This window comes from Palaemon carinicauda, chromosome 31 (assembly GCF_036898095.1).
Source record: "Palaemon carinicauda isolate YSFRI2023 chromosome 31, ASM3689809v2, whole genome shotgun sequence".
NCBI lineage: Eukaryota > Metazoa > Arthropoda > Malacostraca > Decapoda > Palaemonidae > Palaemon > Palaemon carinicauda.
This window is the reverse complement of record NC_090755.1, coordinates 10,536,238-10,556,168: the sequence shown is the minus strand read 5'-3', so window position 1 is coordinate 10,556,168 and position 19,931 is coordinate 10,536,238. Positions and strand designations below refer to the sequence as shown.

General features: G+C 40.0%; 1 protein-coding gene across 1 annotated transcript in view; it reads left to right on the top strand.

The window, feature by feature from the left end:
- Positions 1-19,931, top strand: part of LOC137624268 (uncharacterized) — a 72,169-nt gene that overhangs the window by 13,257 nt on the left and 38,981 nt on the right. The window contains 1 exon segment of the mRNA XM_068354806.1: positions 2,777-3,023. Within this exon segment, the coding sequence (XP_068210907.1) occupies positions 2,777-3,023 (247 nt within the window).

The following is a 19,931-nucleotide window of genomic DNA, read 5'->3' as shown; positions in this document are numbered from 1 at the left end:
TCCGTGTTACGAAAACCTTCCATCATAATAAACAAGCGAAGGAATTAAACATTCATGTATAAAGTGATAAATAATGATATTAAAAGCTTTTAGTAAATATGTTATTACAAATATTATTTACCGTATCTATATAAAATCCTACATACGTAGCAAAGTAGGAAAACTTTTTTTGGGGGGGGGGGGCGTTTAATCATCAATAACAAACTTCCGCTAATGACAGAATGATAATTTATGATAATTCTTAACTGTATAGACGGTTTGAATAAGTTAAGAAATGGTATAAACGATACTTTGTTAGTGTATTTGTACGCTCTCAAGAGCGGCAGCTAGACGTCAGCTGATCTGATCACAGACAAAAGTAAAACAAAAAGAAGTCAACAATACTCGATTTTTAAAACACACCCGAAATTTAAAAACGAAAGTACACGCTTTCTTAATGTGCAATTAACTATTTAAAGGATAGCAATTTTCTAGATTAAAATGTTGTTTCCCAAAAAATAGTGGTTTGCTGATGAAGTCGGATGCCGTATTTTTAGCTACAATTGAAATGGATGTAGACTCGGCATATTTTTTTCGTTTCTTTTTTAATTGACACTAAGAAAACTAATTTTAGTTTCTTCATCTATATGTAAGTATTGTATAACACGAGAGAGAGAGAGAGAGAGAGAGAGAGAGAGAGAGAGAATGAATCAGCTGTTGTAATCGAATGCTGTGTTTTTGTTTCGTGAGAAATTGATCACCACGACTAACAACAACATACTGTACTGAACTTTACAGTATTATACAGACTACTGTAATATGATAAAGTAAAATATTTGTAATAACCTATTTTATATGAAATGGGGCTATTTGTTGACTTCTACGGCTGAAAATCGTAGACATCTGAGTTAGGTTACGCTTACCCTAGACCAAAATTTAACACTAACGACTTACGAACAATCCGCATTACGAACAGACTCTCGGGGTATATTGTGTTCGTTAGTTGGGGACTGTCTGTATACTGCATGAACAACTCCATAGAATGAGGTGGAGAGTCATGTTTTGTACTATTACTAGGTAGTTGACCCACCATAACTCTAATACTATAATCACACCAGATATCTGCTTTTTAAAGCCATTAAAGAATTTTATTATAAAAATTTACTGGTATTTTTTTATTTTTGCGTATGCTGGCTTTGCTCTCGATTAAACATCACTGCTCCTATGTTTTGGCAAGCGGAACATGTTTTTCTGTGCACATTAGTCCCATGGGCTTCTATTTTGACGTTGATTATGAATTATAAGAACTTAGATTTAAATATCTGGGTTATTATTAGGAGCCATTGTAGTAAAATGGTTTTGGGAAAGTTGTGTTTGTGTAAAAAAAAAGAAAAACAATATTAGAACATTGGACCTGATAATCTAATAGATCTTTGCAAATACACTATTTTGGGTCCTGTGTACTACCAGCAGAAACCTCTATTAACGAAGTTACAGATTTAAAAAAGAAATTCTCATTTTGCCCCTTTTGTCATCTTAGCACAGGCTGCAGGAGCCTCCTTCGACCTGGTAGTCAGAAAAAAAACCAGATGGAGGTTCTTCGTAAGTTCTTATTTGAGCAGAATAGAGCCCAAAGTTTTATATACTGACCTCTGTTATTTGTTTTCAATAATGGAATACAGTATATAATATAATTACTGCTCTAATCATTATAATACAGTAGAAATGCGTTTGATATCTTTGGTCTGATAATGGGAAATGGAAGCTAAGTCCCTGTTCAAACAGAGTTTAGAGTGCGAAGCTACAACTCCCATTGTTAAACGTGTGTACTATTTACCCGTCTGTTTAGTCTGTAGGAGCCTTTGTATATTAATCGCCAGGGCATCCGGCCTGCTATAAAATGTGAATTTCCTTCCCATTTTTTAGCCATGTCCCCCTCTATGTCAAGAAGCATTTCGTCTAAGGTAACGGTTGCAATTTTGGTCTTGGATTAGAGGTGGCGTGTCTAGCCCTTTTGCTTTTTTCCTTCCCCTCTCTGTGGGTGCAGCCGTCGTTCCTTAATTTTTTGGATCGAGTTTTGGTGTGGGTTAGCTTACATACCAAGGAGTTATTGTATAAACTTCAGTTGTAGAATATCCACCATCCTCCTTGCGAAGTGGATGATGGCCATTTTTGTAACATCAGAGGATATGGAGTTTTCCTCGATTTTCTGTCAGGAGACGGAAACCTATCCCGTGCTGTGGGAATCTACTCTCAAGTATCGGGAGGTGGTGGTAGTCAACACTTCCAACTCTCTATCTGGTGCGGGTGTATTGAAATTCCTGGATTTTAAAGGAGCCAATTTGGCTAAAGTACAGTAGCTTCCTCCCTCTTAAGGAGAAAAGACCTATTAAAAGACTAATGTGTCTGTTCTTGTAGGAACAAATCACAATTTTTAAAAGTACCTGGTAATATATAGTTTTCTCAACTATACCTACGTTACGTAAGTCTTTTTAAAGAGTCACTCCCTGCCTTAACCCTAAGTGAATGTGTAAGTGGCTACTCAGTGTACTGGTTGGGGGGTTTCCTTCCCTACTACCTGCCAGTAACTACCGACACCTCATTGTGATTTTAAACGGCCAAAGTTCCTCCCAGGCTGAAAGCATACTCCTTTTGAATGACTTGGGTTTGTATAGTTAGGAGAAATACAGATTACTTTTAAAAATTGGTGTTTTGCACATGTAAAAGATCTACTCTAATAACAGTCCTAAAATGGAGAGTGAATACTGATTCATTAACGCTATTTATTTTCTCACAGGACCAAAGTGCTGAACAAAAGTGTGATGCAGATTCAACCATGGACTCAGGATGCATCAAGAAAGAAGAACTTGATTTATCCTCTGTACGAGCTTGGTCAGAGGAGGAAATGAAAGAAGAAGCATTTTGTATCGTAAAAGAGGAACCAATTGAGCAACATCAGGACTTGTCTTGGACAGAAGAAGAGGAAAAGCCAGTCTCTTCCAAATTGAATTTTCCAGAAGGATTAGGGAATAATAAGGTTCTAAGTAAGTATTGAAACCTTTCCATTTTATTTATTCATAAGTAGGTTTACTCTGCACTTTAACCAGATATGCCGTATAATATATTGGTATGTGTTCGATTTTCCTGCGATTGGCACTTTTTCGTTTTTTCCCATTTCTTTCAAAATTACTATGTAGTAAGGAACTATCACAGAGTAATGATTCATTTAGATGTTTATTTGTCAGAAAGTGTGCCTTGATTGTTTGCCCACCACGTGGATGAAATTTTTTTTTTTTCTGAAATGCCCCCCATTAGCACGTTGCCATTTTTCATCGAGTGCCCCTTTTTATTTGTTTTGCATTTTTTTGCTTAGTCATGTTACAGTAAGAAATTGGCAAATAGTGTCGCAAAACTTATATTTTTATAGTGTTGGAAAGTGTTTCTAGATGATCTGGCTACCCATGCCTACCTTGTTTTGGCAGCCAGGGGGACGGCAATCACCCAGATAGATGCTGAATCGGTTGAAGGTCTCGACGGTACTGTTTGGCATAGAGACCCAAATCCCACCCTCCCCCATATGTTCACACCAAGGATTGAGCCTGGGGGTCCCACTTCTCTCACGTTGGGAGCGAGCAAAGTGTCCGACATTTTCTCGCTCTTTTTGAACGACTGCATGCTAGCCGAGGTTGTTTTGCGTACTAATGAACACCTTGCCCTATTGAGGAGTCATTACCATCATAGGGGCAACGTTGCCCTCAGGGACATTGACCTGAGGGAACTGAAGGCGTTTATTGGTATCCTAATAATGACGGCAGTGCGGTCGGACAACCATACACCGACCTGGGACATGTGGAACCTCACAGAGGGAAATCCTTTGTACAGATGTACAATGAACGAGCGTCGTTTCACCCTGTTGGTGAGGGTTCTTCGCTTCGATGATTCGGCCACCAGAGCAGAGAGGGTGAAAATGGATCGCCTCGCACCCATTAGAAAACTCTTCGATCACGTGGTGACCAATTGTCGAAGCAATTATAGCCCAGGACCACATCTGACTGTGGATGAACAGCTTGTCCCTTTCCGGGGCCGCTGTCCATTCAAGATGTACATTCCAAATAAACCTGCTAAGTAAGTAAAATTCTTTGTTTTTTATATTTGCTCATGTTATTAGTTTTGTATTTATAAAAAAATGTATATATATATATATATATATATATATATATATATATATATATATATATATATATATATATATCTATATATATCTATATATATATATATATATATCTATCTATCTATCTATCTATATATATATATCTATATATCTATATATATATATATATATATATATATATATATATATCTATATATATATATCTATATATATATCTATATATTTATATATATATCTATATATATATATACCTATATTATATATATATATATATATATATATATATATATATATATATATATATATATATATATATATATATATATATATATATATATATATATATATATATATATATATATATATATATATATATATATATATATATATATATATATATATTTATATATATATATATATATATATATATATATATATATATATATATATATTATATATATATATATATATATATATATATATATATATATATTATATATATATATATATTATATATATATATATATATATATATATATATATATATATATATCTATTTTGTGAAGTAAAGAACTTGCTATATGATTTATGTATCTAAAATATAATATATCATCTATTCTATCTCTATCTATCTCTATCTATGTATAACTTGGTCATTTATTTATCTGATAATTTATCTTTCGTATGTGTAAATAATGTTATTGTGTAATAATTATTATTATTATTATCATAATTTTCATTACAATAATTATCAGTGATTTAATTATCTGTTAATTTCTCTTTCGTATTTGTAAATGTTTTTCTTATATATTTATTATTATTATTATAACTACATTGATTAGTAATATAATTGTATATTTTGTATTTTTTTTTTTATATTTTTTTATCTTTTAACCTTTATTAGTTACTAATTCCATTTCCCTTCTTCTAGGTATGGTATCAAGATTGTATTGGCGTGTGATGCCGATACCCATTACATGTGTAATGCGATTGCCTACTTGGGGAAGGACACTGTCCAGATACCAAGAGGATCGACGCTTGGAGAAGTTTTTACGTCTGATCTTGTGGCACCTTTTCAGAGAAGTGGCCGCACAGTGACGACGGATAACTTTTTCACGACGCTACCGCTCGCTTTGTCACTCTTGGATAAGGACATGCATTTGTGTGGCACCATTCGCCAAAAGCCTTATATTCCTAAGGAACTTATGGAGAAGGTGCTTCCCCCAAAGGACTCAGTGGCAGTGTTCAATTACGACCACAATCTAACTCTACAGTGTCAGCAAATTAGTAGGACTAAGAAGGTGATGCTGTTGAGTTCCCTGCATCATGATCCGTCTAGTGAGGTCGAAAAAAGGAAGACCGACATTCAGATGTTTTATAATGCGACCAAGGGAGGTGTAGACACATTCGACCAGATGTGTTCTTCATCTAGTTGTATTCGTAAGTCACGACGCTGGCCTCTGACTCTCTTTTACGGGATATTGAATATAATAATGGTAAATTCTTATATTCTCTATACGCGCTTGCCCTTCGCCAAGACAACGACAAGGCGAACGTTCCTCAGAGATATCGCCTACGAGTTGTGTGCTCCCCAGGCAATACATCGGTATCTAACGTCACACAGTTTGTCGAAGGGACTCCGTCAAGTCATGGTGGATACTTTCAAGATACCTGAGCTGGAACCACCAAGACCTCAAATTGCCATTGGCCACATAAAACTCCCTAAAAGGATTCGCTGTCACAGCTGCCCACCTAGGGACGACCGCAAGACAAACACTGCGTGTGTCCGGTGCAAGAGTCCTGTTTGTCTGACGCACCAGAGTGTCTTCTGTCCAAACTGTAGCGTCTGTCCAAACTGTAACGCAGCGTTATGGGTAAGTTACAACATGAAAATTTTGTTTACTTCTTTTTTGATTGGATATCATCAAATTTTTTTAGCTAAAATATATTGTTTTACAATTGTTTTTTTTTTTTTTTTTTTATTTTATTTCCCTTCAAATTTTTTTTTTTTTGGGTCAGAAATCTAATTTTATAGTCGTAAAATAATCGACAATCATCCAGCAACCCACCATACAATTTTTATGCTTATCCAAGAATAATTAGATTAGTAAATAACACCTTGAAATTGACATACCCTTCCTACATTTCAGGTGGCAGATTAGGGAGTCTGAGTCAGTGTGGTTGGCGGCCATTTTGTGGACATATCCGAAGCGTAAGTTGCCCTATCTATATATATTCTTGTTCCCTATAGAATTTGTGATATTTTGGTATATTTTTACCTGCATAAATATCATATATATTAAATATATATATATTTTTTACGAAATTTCTTAGTACTCAAAAAATGACCTTTAGATATGGCCCCTGATATAAATGTAATTTACAAAATAATGAAGATTTTACATATTTCTATTTTAGGATAACATATGTTTATTCCCTAAAAAATTAGCCACTTCATATTTCATTTGGGTACCCAAAAAAATTCATGAAATTTGGACAAATTTTTGTGGCCAAAAAAAGTTACCCTTTTTTTCTCATTTCAGATCTTCACCTCCATGGGTCCGACTTCATCCAAAATACATCAAGATGTGTCCTGAACATTCAAGAATCAATTCCTAAAACGATTTGTGTATATATGTATAAATTTTTTTTTTTATGAATTTTTATGTAAGGTCTTTTTATTTCTACTTAATTTTTTTAAATATTTATAATAAATAGTTTTTCTGCAGATGAGTAGTATTTATCTTTACAGTAGTTGTAAGCATTCATTGAATTTTTTTTTTTGGCAAAAAAAAAAAAGGAGGTTACTGCAAAAACAGATTTTTCAAGAATTTTGTTTTGCGTCTGGGTCGCGTGCGACCGAGTATACCCTTAAAGGGGTGTCCGAATAGCGTACCTTTCCAGGGTTAACAAACAAAAGTATTTTGTTTTTATAATGTAAAAGGAAATATATTATTTTCAAGAAAATATTTGCCCTAAAAGTATATTTTCTTTAGATAAACATCGATCCATTATCAGAGATTAAAAAAGTAGCATACAGTCAAATTTACGCTATGTAGTACTCATGACAACCGATACAGACCCTCAAAATACTTTGTATCGTTATTTGATATTTCGATAATGGAAATACTAATATTAATTGTTAGCCTATTGGAAGGAAATCACTGTATTGCCCGGACGCTTTCCGCCGGTGATGTGATGTCACCAGACATATAATATGAACTCGACAGATATTAAAACTTTTCTTAATTTATTTTTAACTGAAAATAAATACTGAATATTAACAATAAAAGAAAATAATAATTTACCAAGATAAATCAGTTTATATGTATACAAGAAAATAGATTATTTTCAAGGAAATATTCCTCCTATTTCCGATAAACTTGTGACGTCATCACCCTGAAAAAATGGTCGTAAAGTCGAATAGTCGTATGTCGCATAGGTCGTAAGTCGAGCAATACCTGTACATTGAAAATTCACTCAACTGAATCTGCTAAACTGGAGGAGGCTCCTGTATAGTTATTTGTTCCAACATGGCATACAAACCCTGGTCCTTTGATTAAGGATAGCGTTTCAACAGGAGCTGTAATCGCTCATTAAAATTTTGATAGAAAATGGTTATCCAGTTGGATAGGGGGTGGGCAAAGAGTCGCTGTCATTGACTGATGTATAAGACAATGCTCCTTATATCAAACTACCTGATCTCTTTTACTTTTCAAGAAGTGAATGATTGGTTGCAATGGAGTGGAAGCAAGATGATGATGTTTGCCAGGGGAAAGGGGGACTGTGCAACCTTATTAGGGTTCGAAACTGGCTGTTGATCTTCACTCCCTCGTACCTCTTGTGGGGGGGGGGGGGGTTATTACTGTTCACAGTCATCCTTGGATCCCAAATTTAGGTCTAGGCCTCCGGTGCAGTGGCAGTCACGTGCCCTGGACTACTCCTAAAAGTTTTAGACTGTCCAGTGCCTTCCCCTACCCCAGAATCCATATTTAATGTGTTGTCCATGAGAGGTTAAACGCAGTTCCTGGGGTGAAATAGGAATAACAATATTTTCTGTTATCATCCTAACACATGCTTTACTACCTTTGTAGAAACTTTTCACTGCTTGCAACAACCTTCCACCAACTCCATATAACCTCATCACATTCCACATTGCCTCTCTATCAACTCTATTGCTTTAATGTTTATTAACCTTTACAGTGAAGAAATTTATTTTTACTCTGCCATGACAAAATCATGAAACTTATGTTTGAGAGAGAGAGAGAATTGTGGTTTATATCAAAATGAGTTGTTCTGTGGTTTAGGTTTGGTTTGAACTGAAGAGGTTTTAATTTTCACGATGAGGTTAGATATGGAGATGTTGGTATTTTAAATATTGAGTTTTTGGGAATACGTAATCTTTATTGACTTAGTGATTTGATGCAAGAACCATTTTAGGTATGTTCAGGAATATCAGATGAAAGTGTATAAACTGTCTATAGAATTGCCTCTGTGTGGTAGTAACATAGTTTAATGGGATTGCCTCTTGTAGAATAAATTAATTGTTTTACGATTTTGTATCAAGTATTTCTGTTAAAATCCAATTTTAGATTTTTATAATGTTAAAATGTATGGGCATTGTTAAAAAGACTAAATTTTAAAACTTATCTCTATTATGTTAAACAGGTGTAACAAAGTTAAAATCTTTAGAATTAGTCTTTTTCATAACTGTCCACCTCTTCGTTGAGTCACAGAACTCTCTTCTCTTCTTTGTTTTCCTAAACTTTTTTCAGCTGAATACTACTACAAAATTATACCATTATCATCATCGCCTTTTTTATAGACGCACAAGTTCTCCTCTTTTTTTTTTCACTTATGAGCTTTGTATCCATCTAGTGTACTGTACTCTTTGGTTCACTATTGGCCTTTGTTACATTCTTTTACTTTCCTGTGATCGTACCGGACTTTTTCTTACTAATTAATATGGGACTTTTTATTCCTCCTGTGCTTATCACGTTTTAAAATCATCTTTGTCATATTCATTGTCATTCGACAAATTTCTGTAACCTGGTCTTCAAGTCACATTCTATATAAAAACATCTTATGGGATTAGTCTTGATATGATGGCTTCATTTACTCGCGTAATTTGCGCCTGAATTCATTGTAGGTCTGTGTTTACATTAATTTTTTTTCAAATGATTTCTTGGTCGTCCTTACAGGTCCTCATCCTGTTATTTCCATATCTACAGGTTTTATATAAATTTTTTAGACATTTCTGAAATATAAAGTAATTTTTTCATCTCTTACCAAACTTCTTTCCATCGCTGACTCGATTTATTTTTAGCTCGACAGAACATTGGTCAAAATACAGTAGTACTTTTAGTTAGGGGAGTGAAATTTTAGTCCGAAGTTGACAAGATCTGTAATATTAACAGCATAGATAAATCCATTGATAGTTTTAAAGCAATTAGCATTTCTTTAAGTGTAAATTAGTTTATTATACTCTTCAGATGTTTTAAATTTCATTGTTTTATGGAAGAGTTTCATGGTTGGTCAAGTCAAATGGTAGAAGAAAGATTTCAAGATGAATAATATTTTTGTCATTTGGGAAGGAAAGATTTTATGAATGATTGTATCTGGAAGCAGTTAGTCATGAGGTATTCCATATTATACCAAGAAATAATTGTTTGGTTGGCTATTGTGTACGGCCAGAATATTGATTTTGTAAAGTGATAGAGACTTGATCCAACCCAACTATTATTGACTGTTCTTCTGGGCCATATTGCAAGCACAAACTTTTTATCTGTGGACCAAACTATCACAGATTTGAGGGACTAAATGTTACTTGCATTCATGTCCTTTATATTGATCGCTGGTTCAAGTTGAAATTAATTGTTGTCCAGTTCATTTGATTCTCAAGAACAGTTTGATAATGTTTACGCAGTATTGTTTGGCCTTGTAAAAATTATGTAATCTTTTCCTTTAGATTTTTTACAATGGTTTTCCTGGTCTTGTTTTTCTTGACCATTTTCAATCCACTGATAATGTCAGGATGTCATCCATCCTTTTAAGATCATTCTCCAAAATCTGGGAGTGACCTGGTTGTCTAATGTGTATATCTGCACTGGTTTGATCCTGCCTTTGCCTTGCCCTTTTGCTCAGTAATGATAATCTTCTACATTGAGCCAAATGTTTGAATGTTGAAACAGTCTTTTGTCAACAACTGACATTATTACAGTCAAAGTTTTGGGTTCTTTGTTCCAACTTATTCGACATGTTTAATGTCCTGTTTTTTTTTAAGAGGATCCTGTACAGTACCTGGAATGCTTTCCTAAGTTTTCTTTCTTTTGGATTTCCCCATAATTTCAATTATTCATTACATGGCTTAAATGTCAACTGTGTCCAGGGGAAATCCTGTATAATCTATTGAGTATTTAAAGACCACCTAGAACTACAGTTCTAGGTGGTCTTTTCAAGATTATCTTCATCCTGGATTATAATTTGTATGTAAAGTTTAGTAGATTCCATTTAAAATTTAATATAACTTTTCCCTATTCACTGACATTTCTATCTACTTCCTGTTCTTTGGGAGAGATTTTATTCATTGCTTCTCTTTAAGTGCAACTGCTGTGTTGTTACATGATATTTTGGACTTTTCCATGAGATTTTCCTGATGTAAAATGGCCGTTCCACAAACATTGGAAACATCTGGTCACGTACTTTAGCTGTTGATGTTTCCTGTTGCTGTTCTTTTAACTCTATCAATATCCCTTCCGAAGTACTCCATCTTTAGCACAATGCTCAATGCTACAAGGAATGTCCGCCATCTTGGTTACGGCGCTGTTGTGATACTCAATAGTAGTATGGGAACTAGAGTAACCTTGATACGGCTCCCCTCCTAATTCTACCACTTTCCCCCTCGATGCGTAAACGCTATTAGGGGTGCAGATTGCTATGTGGCGTGTCAAGAATACGTCCTCTGATATTATGCGATATCCTTGAGAGAAATTTAAGGATATTCGCGCCAGGAGTTAGAATTCTGGAAACCTAAAGGTAAAATTCTCTGGGAATATCACTGTAGTACATATATTCCTTAGGAAGCTGTTTATAGGAACTTCCATCAGGACAACATGGCTTGAGCCCAAAAAATGGATTTTGAGCGAAGCGAAAAATCTATTTTTGGGTGAGATGGCCATGTCGTCCTGATGGAAGTTCCTATAGGGTAGCTTCCTAGGGTATATTACAACTACGGCGATATTCCCAGAGAATTTACCTTAAGGTACCCAGAATTCTAACTCCTGGAGCGAATATCCCTAATGAAAGTACCAGGGATATCGCGAAATATCAGAGGACGTATTCTTGACACGCCACATGGCAATCTGCACCCCGAACAGAGATAACACTTCGAAGGGGTCAATTGGCAAGAAAACGAAAACGAGAAAGAAAAAGGAGAGCCGTTCGCAAGGCTCTCTCTTCTCCCGTTTCGTAAGCGTGCATTGCGCCGATTCTGGCGCCATCTGTATTCCTTGTAGCGATACACGAGGTGCTACAGATACTGTATGTAGGGAGGGGTCCTACAGCCCTTTCATAGAAAGGGAAGGGCGGGTCCATCAGGACGACATGGCCATCTCACCCAAAAATAGATTTTTCGCTTCGCTCAATATCCGTTTTTTGGGCTCAAGCCATGTCTTCCTGATGGAAGTATACCAGAGCATTACTGTATCTGTGGATTCTCAGAACGTGCCATACTCCCCGGAGGTATTTCCCCGGTCGACTAGACCTAGAAACCTAAGATGTTACCGTTATACATCTTTTCAACTAACCATAAACCATGTTAGAGCTTCCTGCCCCCTACAGGGAAGAGTCCTACTAGACTCTGGAAAAGTCTCGAAGAGTACATATACCTATGTATGAATACCAGGCAAACCAATATAGTGGTCTCACCCTATATTAAGTAAAGCATAGTTTGTAAAGAACCACTGCGTCAATATGAAATATCGACCAGTTCTCCGCTCAATACTTGTATTGGGCAAAGGTTTATATCCGCATAGGAGGAAACTTTGTAAATCCGCCACCGTCCCCTTATGGGATGAAGTCCTCCCGCTAAGGGAAAGCATAAACCAATGCAACATTAGCTTGCATAAAGGAACAATCTATTAGAATTATCCCAGATAAATATACATAGAATGAATGCTCAATTATACCAATAAATTGACACAGGTGAAGGAGACGCAAGGTTCTCAAGAACAAGTTTATTGACAGGTTAACAACAATTATATATAAATATATAAGAGGAGGATAACCAAAACTTTAAGCATAAGTATGATAGTAAACAGAAACTTGTTTATCTGAAAGAAAAACATTAGTGCCACTTTTAACATACCGAGGTATCAAAGTCATAAAAGTCTATATTACTAATCAGTCACATTAGCGTTAGAAACGCTCGGTACACATGTCTGCACTTATGCTAGGTTCACCTTTGGAAGTGGAACAGTCAACGTGGGCAACTAGGTGCCCTCACTTAGTTTGTAGCACAGTATGTAACTACACACTCACCCTGGAATTAATCGTCCCAATTAAAACCACTGTTCCTCGCAGAGTTAAACAGCAGGGTTAACGACGCAGCCCACAGCTACCACAGATCTCTTTAGTTGCTCCACTTGCTTCGCATAGTGACGAAAGAACACTCTGGAAGACTTCCAGCCAGTGTATGAACGAAGATGTTCAAAATCCATACAATTAAAGAAATTTAAGGATGAGGCAACTTTCCTCGGATCGTGACCTGCGGGTGTACAGTCAGGATCCGCTCTGCGAATAAAATATGTGATTTTCGCCCTGAGTTGTTTCAGTGATAAATTTGAGCCTGACGTTTCTCCCCTGAATAGTTGACCACCCTTGAAGTCTGAAGTTCTACGAAGATAGACCTTTAGGCATTCTACTGGACATAGAGATGCATCTTCTTTCAGAGGGCAGATTCTCCAGGGACCCCACCTGTTGGTGGGTAACTCGTTCTTGGCGAGAAACGTAGGATCCGGAAACAGGTTCAGTTCTCCCCCATCCAGGAACTGATCACGACCTTCCTCTCTCGAGAGGGCTACAATCTCACTAACCCTGGCCCCGGACGCGAGTGCAAATAGGAAAATAACTTTTTGGGTCAAATCCTTTAACGCACACTCCTCATTGTTCAACAGTGAAGCGAAATGAAGAACTTTATCTAAAGACCATGAAATGGGCTTTGTAAGTGCTGAAGGTCTGAGCCTAGCGCAGGCTTTCGGAACTTTATTAAAGATCTCGTTAGCGAGGTCGACCTGGAAGGCATATAGAATGGGTCTTGTCAAAGCAGACTTACACGTTGAAATCGTGTTAGCTGCCAACCCTTGACCATGGAGGTGGATGAAGAAAGATAAGCAGAAGTCCGTCGAGATCTCCTGCGGATTCTTCGCCTTGACAAAGGCCACCCATTTTCTCCAAGATGACTCATATTGCCTTCTAGTAGATTTGCACTTATGTTCCTCTAGGAAGTCTATGCTGGCTTTCGAAATCCCGAAATGCTTTCTCACCGGTAGGGAGAGAAAATCATGAGCTGCAGGGTCCGGGTTTTCTGTAATGAAGCGCAGACAGTCGACTTCTGGACTCGCTGGGTCAGAACTGGATCTGGTAGCGGTAGAAACTTCAACCGTAGTTCCAATGCCAGAGGACCCTCAACAGAAGGTTGTGAGGAGGGAACAGATAAATCCTGGACCATCTGTTCCAGTCGAGGGACATCGCGTCCACTGCTTCCGCCAAGGGGTCCTCGTACGGGGACACGTACAGGGGCAACTTCTTGTTGTCTTTCGTCGCAAAGAGGTCTATCTGCAGTTCTGGGACTTGACTCAAGATGAAGGAGAACGATCCTGCGTCTAGGGACCATTCCGACTCTATCGGTGTGAACCTGGATAGAGCGTCCGCTGTCACATTGCGGACTCCTTGAAGGTGAACTGCCGACAGGTACCACTTCTTCTTTTCCGCCAATCGGAAGATGGCCAACATCACCTGGTTGAGAGATGGCGACCTTGATCCTTGTCGATTCAAGCATCTCACAACTACCTCGCTGTCCAGCACCAACCTTATGTGGATCGAGTGATGCGGGGAGACTTTCTTTAAGGTAAAGAGCACTGCCATAGCTTCTAGAAAGTTTATGTGAAAGGTCTTGAATAGATTGGACCAAGTCCCTTGGGCCTTTTTCCGATGAGAGTGACCTCCCCACCCCTCCTTCGAGGCGTCTGGGTGAATCGTCACCGACGGGGGAGGTGGCTGAAGAAGTACCGACTTCTTTAGATGTCTGGCTTGGGACCAAGGCCTGAGAAGAGTACGTAGACGAAGCGGAACTGGTCTTCTCAGATCTCTTCGCGCGTTTGATGCATAACCTCCAAACTCCGGTTGCATCCTTTAGCTGTGCTCTTAGCACCGGGTCTGTTACCGAAGCAAACTGGAGAGAACCCAGTACTCTCTCCTGTTCGCGTCTTGATATTCTTTCGGAATCTAGAAGTCTCTTGACAGAACCAGCTATCTCCTTCCTTTTCTTCGCCGGGATGGAGAATTGGTGTGACATTAGGTCCCAGTGGATTCCCAACCACTGGAATTTTTGAGATGGAGAAAGTCGAGACTTTTTTCTGTTGATCTTGAAGCCTAGATACTCTAGGAACTGGATCACCTGCAGGGAAGCTTGCAAGCATTCTGTCTTGGATGCTGCCCACACCAGCCAGTCGTCCAGGTAGGCTACTACCTGAATTCCCTTTAGGCGTTACTGTTTGAGAGCTACGCTCGCAAGCTTCGTGAAGATCCTTGGGGCTATATTTAGCCCGAATGGCATGGCTCTGAAGGCGTATAGTCTTCGTTGTAGCTTGAACCCTAGGTAGAGGGAGAGTCGACGATTGATTGGAACGTGCCAATAGGCGTCTGACAAATCTATGGAGACGGTAAATGCCCTCTTGGGCAGTAAGGTCCTTATGTGTTGCAGTGTTAGCATCTTGAACTTGCAGTTCACTATGAACTTGTTGAGTGGCGACAAGTCCAGAATGACTCTGAGTTTTTCCGAGTCCTTCTTGGGAACACAAAACAGCCTCCCTTGGAATTTGATGGACTTTACCCTTCGGATCACTTTTTTCTCCAACAGATCTTGGATGTACTCCTCCAGAACGGGGGTGGAGTGTTGGAAAAACCGAGGGCACGGGGGTGGAGTGCTGTACCAGCTCCAGCCCAGTCCATTCTTGAGTAGGCTGTGGGTCCAGGGATCGAAGGTCCACCGATCCCGAAAATTCTGAAGTCTCCCTCCTACCGGTATCATCTTACTTGGACTGTTGTCCTGAGGTCTTGCCTCCGTGACCGCGACCACCCCTGAATCCCCTTCCCCTTGAGGGGCGCCTAGACGAGCCTCTGGCTGCTCCTCTAGGCTTTGCTCGAAAGGAAGTTGACTGCCCTTTGAACGTTGGGTTGAATGCCGGGGACTGTGTCGACACGGCCTGGGGTACCCACTGGAATGTGGTCGGGGTTTGTGCCACCATCTGGGGCACTGAAGGCATCGGCAATTGCTGTTGCTGTTGCTGTCTAAATGGCTTGGCTGGCCGAGACGGTAGCCTAGTCCTCTTAGTCTTCCTCTTCGGTTGGGGACCCTCATCCGGGGAAGACTTTCTCTTGATAGACAGGCCCCACTTCTGGAGAAGGTTTCTATTCTCCGTGGCGGCCTTATCAACAACTTCTTTGACCAATTCGCTAGGGAAAAGGTCTTTGCCCCAAATGTTGGAGGAGATTAGTTTCCTTGGCTCGTGCCTCACCGTAGCCGAGGTGAACACGAACTCCCTACAAGCTCTCCTCGCCCTGACGAAGCTGTAAAGATCCTTCGTCACTGTGGCCAGATGAGTCTTGGCCACTACCATGAACATTTCATGGACCTTGGGGTCACTTGCCATCGTCTCAAGAGTGGTCTGAAGAGACATTGAGGCAGCCAGTCTTTCTTTTGTCTCGAGCTCTCTCCGCAAAAGAAAGTCAGACAGCTTAGGGAGGTTCTCACCGAACTGACGTCCGGCAATATCAGCCTCCAACTTCCCGACTGAGAAGGTAAGATGAACGTCCTTCCAATCCTTGTGGTCTATAGGTAGGGCCAGCGACAAGGGTTTACACTCCTCCAAGGAGGGGCAAGGCTTGCCAGCTTCGACTGCTTTTAACACAGCCGCAAACCCTTTCTGCAAAAAGGGGAAGGCTCTAGCAGGAGAGGACACAAAGGAAGGGAGCTTCTTACTCAATGCAGCCACCTTTGAGTTCGTGAAGCCCCTCTCTTTCATCGAAGATGAAAGCAAAGCTTGAGCCTTAGCATGGTCCATCACTATGACCTCCTTCGGCTCTGTCTCCTCCTTTGAAGCTGGTTCCTTCCTCAACCGGACATAACAGTCCGGATATGACCCTTTGTTGGGCCAGAATTCCACCTCCTCTAGGGGAACTGAACCCAACTTATCCGACATGACGATCTTCCCAATCGTCATCGGCATGTGCTCAGCATATCTCCACGGGTTAGCATCTGAGCACAAGGGAAGGTCTTTCACATTGAGCCTTTTCTGGGGCCCACGTGATGCTGCAAGTTTCTGCATCTGCAGTTCCATTGCAGCCGCCTTCACATTATTCTCCTTCTGCATTTGTTGGATCATTCCAACAATGGAGGAGAGGGCCTGTCCCAGCTCTACTGGGAGAGCGGACGATGTTGAGGGAATAGGTTCAGTGATCTGAACCGGAGCAGCCGACACCTCGTCGGCCTCTTCCTCTACAATGTCTGGGGCTTGATCTTCATCCTGGCCTTCTGCCAGGAGGTCTTCCTCCAGATGCTCGGACACGTCTGACATCCTGTCGTCCAACTGGATGTCTTGCAAGGCGACCGCGACTTCAGCATCCACCGGGATCTGAACTAGGGGGATCTCCTCTTGAGGCTGGGGAATCACTGCATCAGCTGATGCCCTAGGGAAAAGGTAAGCCCTCATCTTCTCACTTGGAAGATAAGGTCCAGAGGTGTTCTTCTGGAAGCCCCTTACCCAGGTACGAAGCTTCTCCCTTGCTATATCCCTTGATTCCGCCGTCCTAGGGGAATCAAAAGCCTCAGTAATCAGGTTAGAGCACACGGTACATACCTGAGGGTCCCAATACCGGAGATTACCCTTGGAGACAGCGCATGCTGCGTGCCTCCTACATAACTCATGTCCGCAGAAGTTCTTACTGCGGACGTTGCAGAAAGCACTTCCGCACCTCGGACGGTCCTCCTGTAAAGAGAAGAAATTTCCATGAGTATCAAATAAAATACGTATCACTGGATATGCACAGTTTAGCATAACAAATCAGAAAGGAAAGACACACACTTGTGTTTCCCACGCAACCAATCATTGCAGCCTTCCAGATAATAAAATCGTATGGTTAATCTGTCCCAGAGTAACCAATGACAAATTTCCAGAGGAAACAGGTGGAGCTCACACCTAAGATATGATTTTAAAATACCGGATAATAGACAAGAAAGAACTCACTTTCTTATCTGTAAGGCAACACCAAAGGGCTGTGCAAGACAACACAAAAGTGTTAGAACACACAGTGTTATACCAATACTATACTATAGTTTTCTCCCTACAGTATATGCCATACTGAAGAATACTGGTACAGTATAGAAGGTAATGCGGCGGCCGGCACACACCATAACTAGCTTTAAAGTATACTACTTAACAGCTATAAGGTGGCAGAACGCTGGTTCAAATGCATGTGCCGGCCGGCAGTAACTGCCAGCCGGCAAACCAGAGAACTCCGACTGTCCGACTGCCGGCCACATAGGCCGGCAGCCGGCTAGGGTACAACACTAGAAGAAAACAGAATGGATGCCGGGATAAGAGAGTGTACTACCTCAAAGCCCGGCAATCCGAAAGAGTGCATACAAGGAAGGGGAGAATCTAAATCAGGCTTCCTGACCAATGTCGTCTGGCTCTACAGACAGACATGGATGAGGGACCAAGGGAGGTCCGGGCAGCACTCAAAGCAGAAGACCTTTGCCGGCCGGCACACACTGCCGGCCGGCAAGGGACTGAGTCAATTCCACATCCTAACCTATACTAGGTCCAGATGTAGAATGACGTACAGTACTGTAACGGCTAGGCCATTACAGAGATAGAGGGGGAAGGGACAAAGAGGGTCCTACCAACCTTGCTTTAGTAAAGAATCACCCGCAGCCAAGAAAACTCATCTTAGCCTAAGGGCGATCCAAGGAGGGAGGCCAGCAATACTTGCCAACCCCCACTGAACCAAAGCAAGGAAGGTGTTGCTACTCCCGGGGAAAGGATCTTATCCTCCCACCGAGAACAGCAACAAGGACTAGTCTGCTAGATCACAAAAGAAGGAATCATCTCGTACAGAAACCTTCGGGAGTGACCTAAGGAGGTTAAGCCTCCTATGTCTGCGTCAGACTAGCGAGGGAGCTCAACCCCAAGCCAGACAAACACAGACTCAGACTAAAAACTCTGATGTTCTGCCCCTCTCTGAAGCCAGACTTACTGGAACAGGGAGGTACAGTAACACCCCAATATAGTTGTATCGAAAGTTAATTCAGATAAACCACTAGGGCTAAGCCCAAGGCTTAAACAGAGGGAAAGGGATTGCATACCTTCTCCGAAGAAAAGAAAGCAACCGGGGAGTATGAGAAAGTATACTAAGGCTCCATAGGCAACTTAGCCTAGGCACCAAGAGAATCGATTACCTAAATCACCGAAACTCACTCGTATACTATCTTGGAAATAATCAATATAATCTTAAATGTATAAAACTGCCTAAAGCTTCAATAAAATTTTAAAACACTCGGAAATCCAAAAATCATGCAGGAAAGTACAAGGGCCAAACGACTAGGCTACATGGTCTAGCGTAGGCCAGAATTGGCGAATACTTCGCCAAAACAAACAATACTAAAAGCACGAATAAGGAAATCCTATGTAACGCTAAATAGCTAAAATTATTAAAGCAAAACAGCCGGGAACGTCGCTCTGGCTAACTAAAACTCATACCTAGCAAGCGACAGCGTCCAGGACGCCTCCGGTAGGCAACGGCTCTTGTAACAAAGATTATTACTATTAATCACTTTAAAAATTACCAAGAGCCTACATTTATACATAAAAGAAATAATACTCAACTTATCAGAGGCAGACGAAGTTGGAGAAAGCATAATAAAGCGATTAAATCCAAGATTTTGCGAGAAACACAGGAAAAAACACCGAGTTGTTAAGCTACGCAAAAAGGAATACAGATGGCGCCAGAATCGGCGCAATGCACGCTTACGAAACGGGAGAAGAGAGAGCCTTGCGAACGGCTCTCCTTTTTCTTTCTCGTTTTCGTTTTCTTGCCAATTGACCCCTTCGAAGTGTTATCTCTGTTCGGGGTGCAGATTGCCATGTGGCGTGTCAAGAATACGTCCTCTGATATTTCGCGATATCCCTGGTACTTTCATCAGGGATATTCGCTCCAGGAGTTAGAATTCTGGGTACCTTAAGGTAAATTCTCTGGGAATATCGCCGTAGTTGTAATATACCCTAGGAAGCTACCCTATAGGAACTTCCATCAGGACGACATGGCTTGAGCCCAAAAAGAATAATATACTAAGTTAGATCATTAATACTTTCAAGTGTAATCTGAAAATGCAAAGGTATGTTCAGTACACCAAAAACTGAGACTAATGTGGATTAGTTTTATTTATTATATTTGGTTTAGAACAATTGAATGCTACTTTAGTCAACTAACTAGTAATTATTTC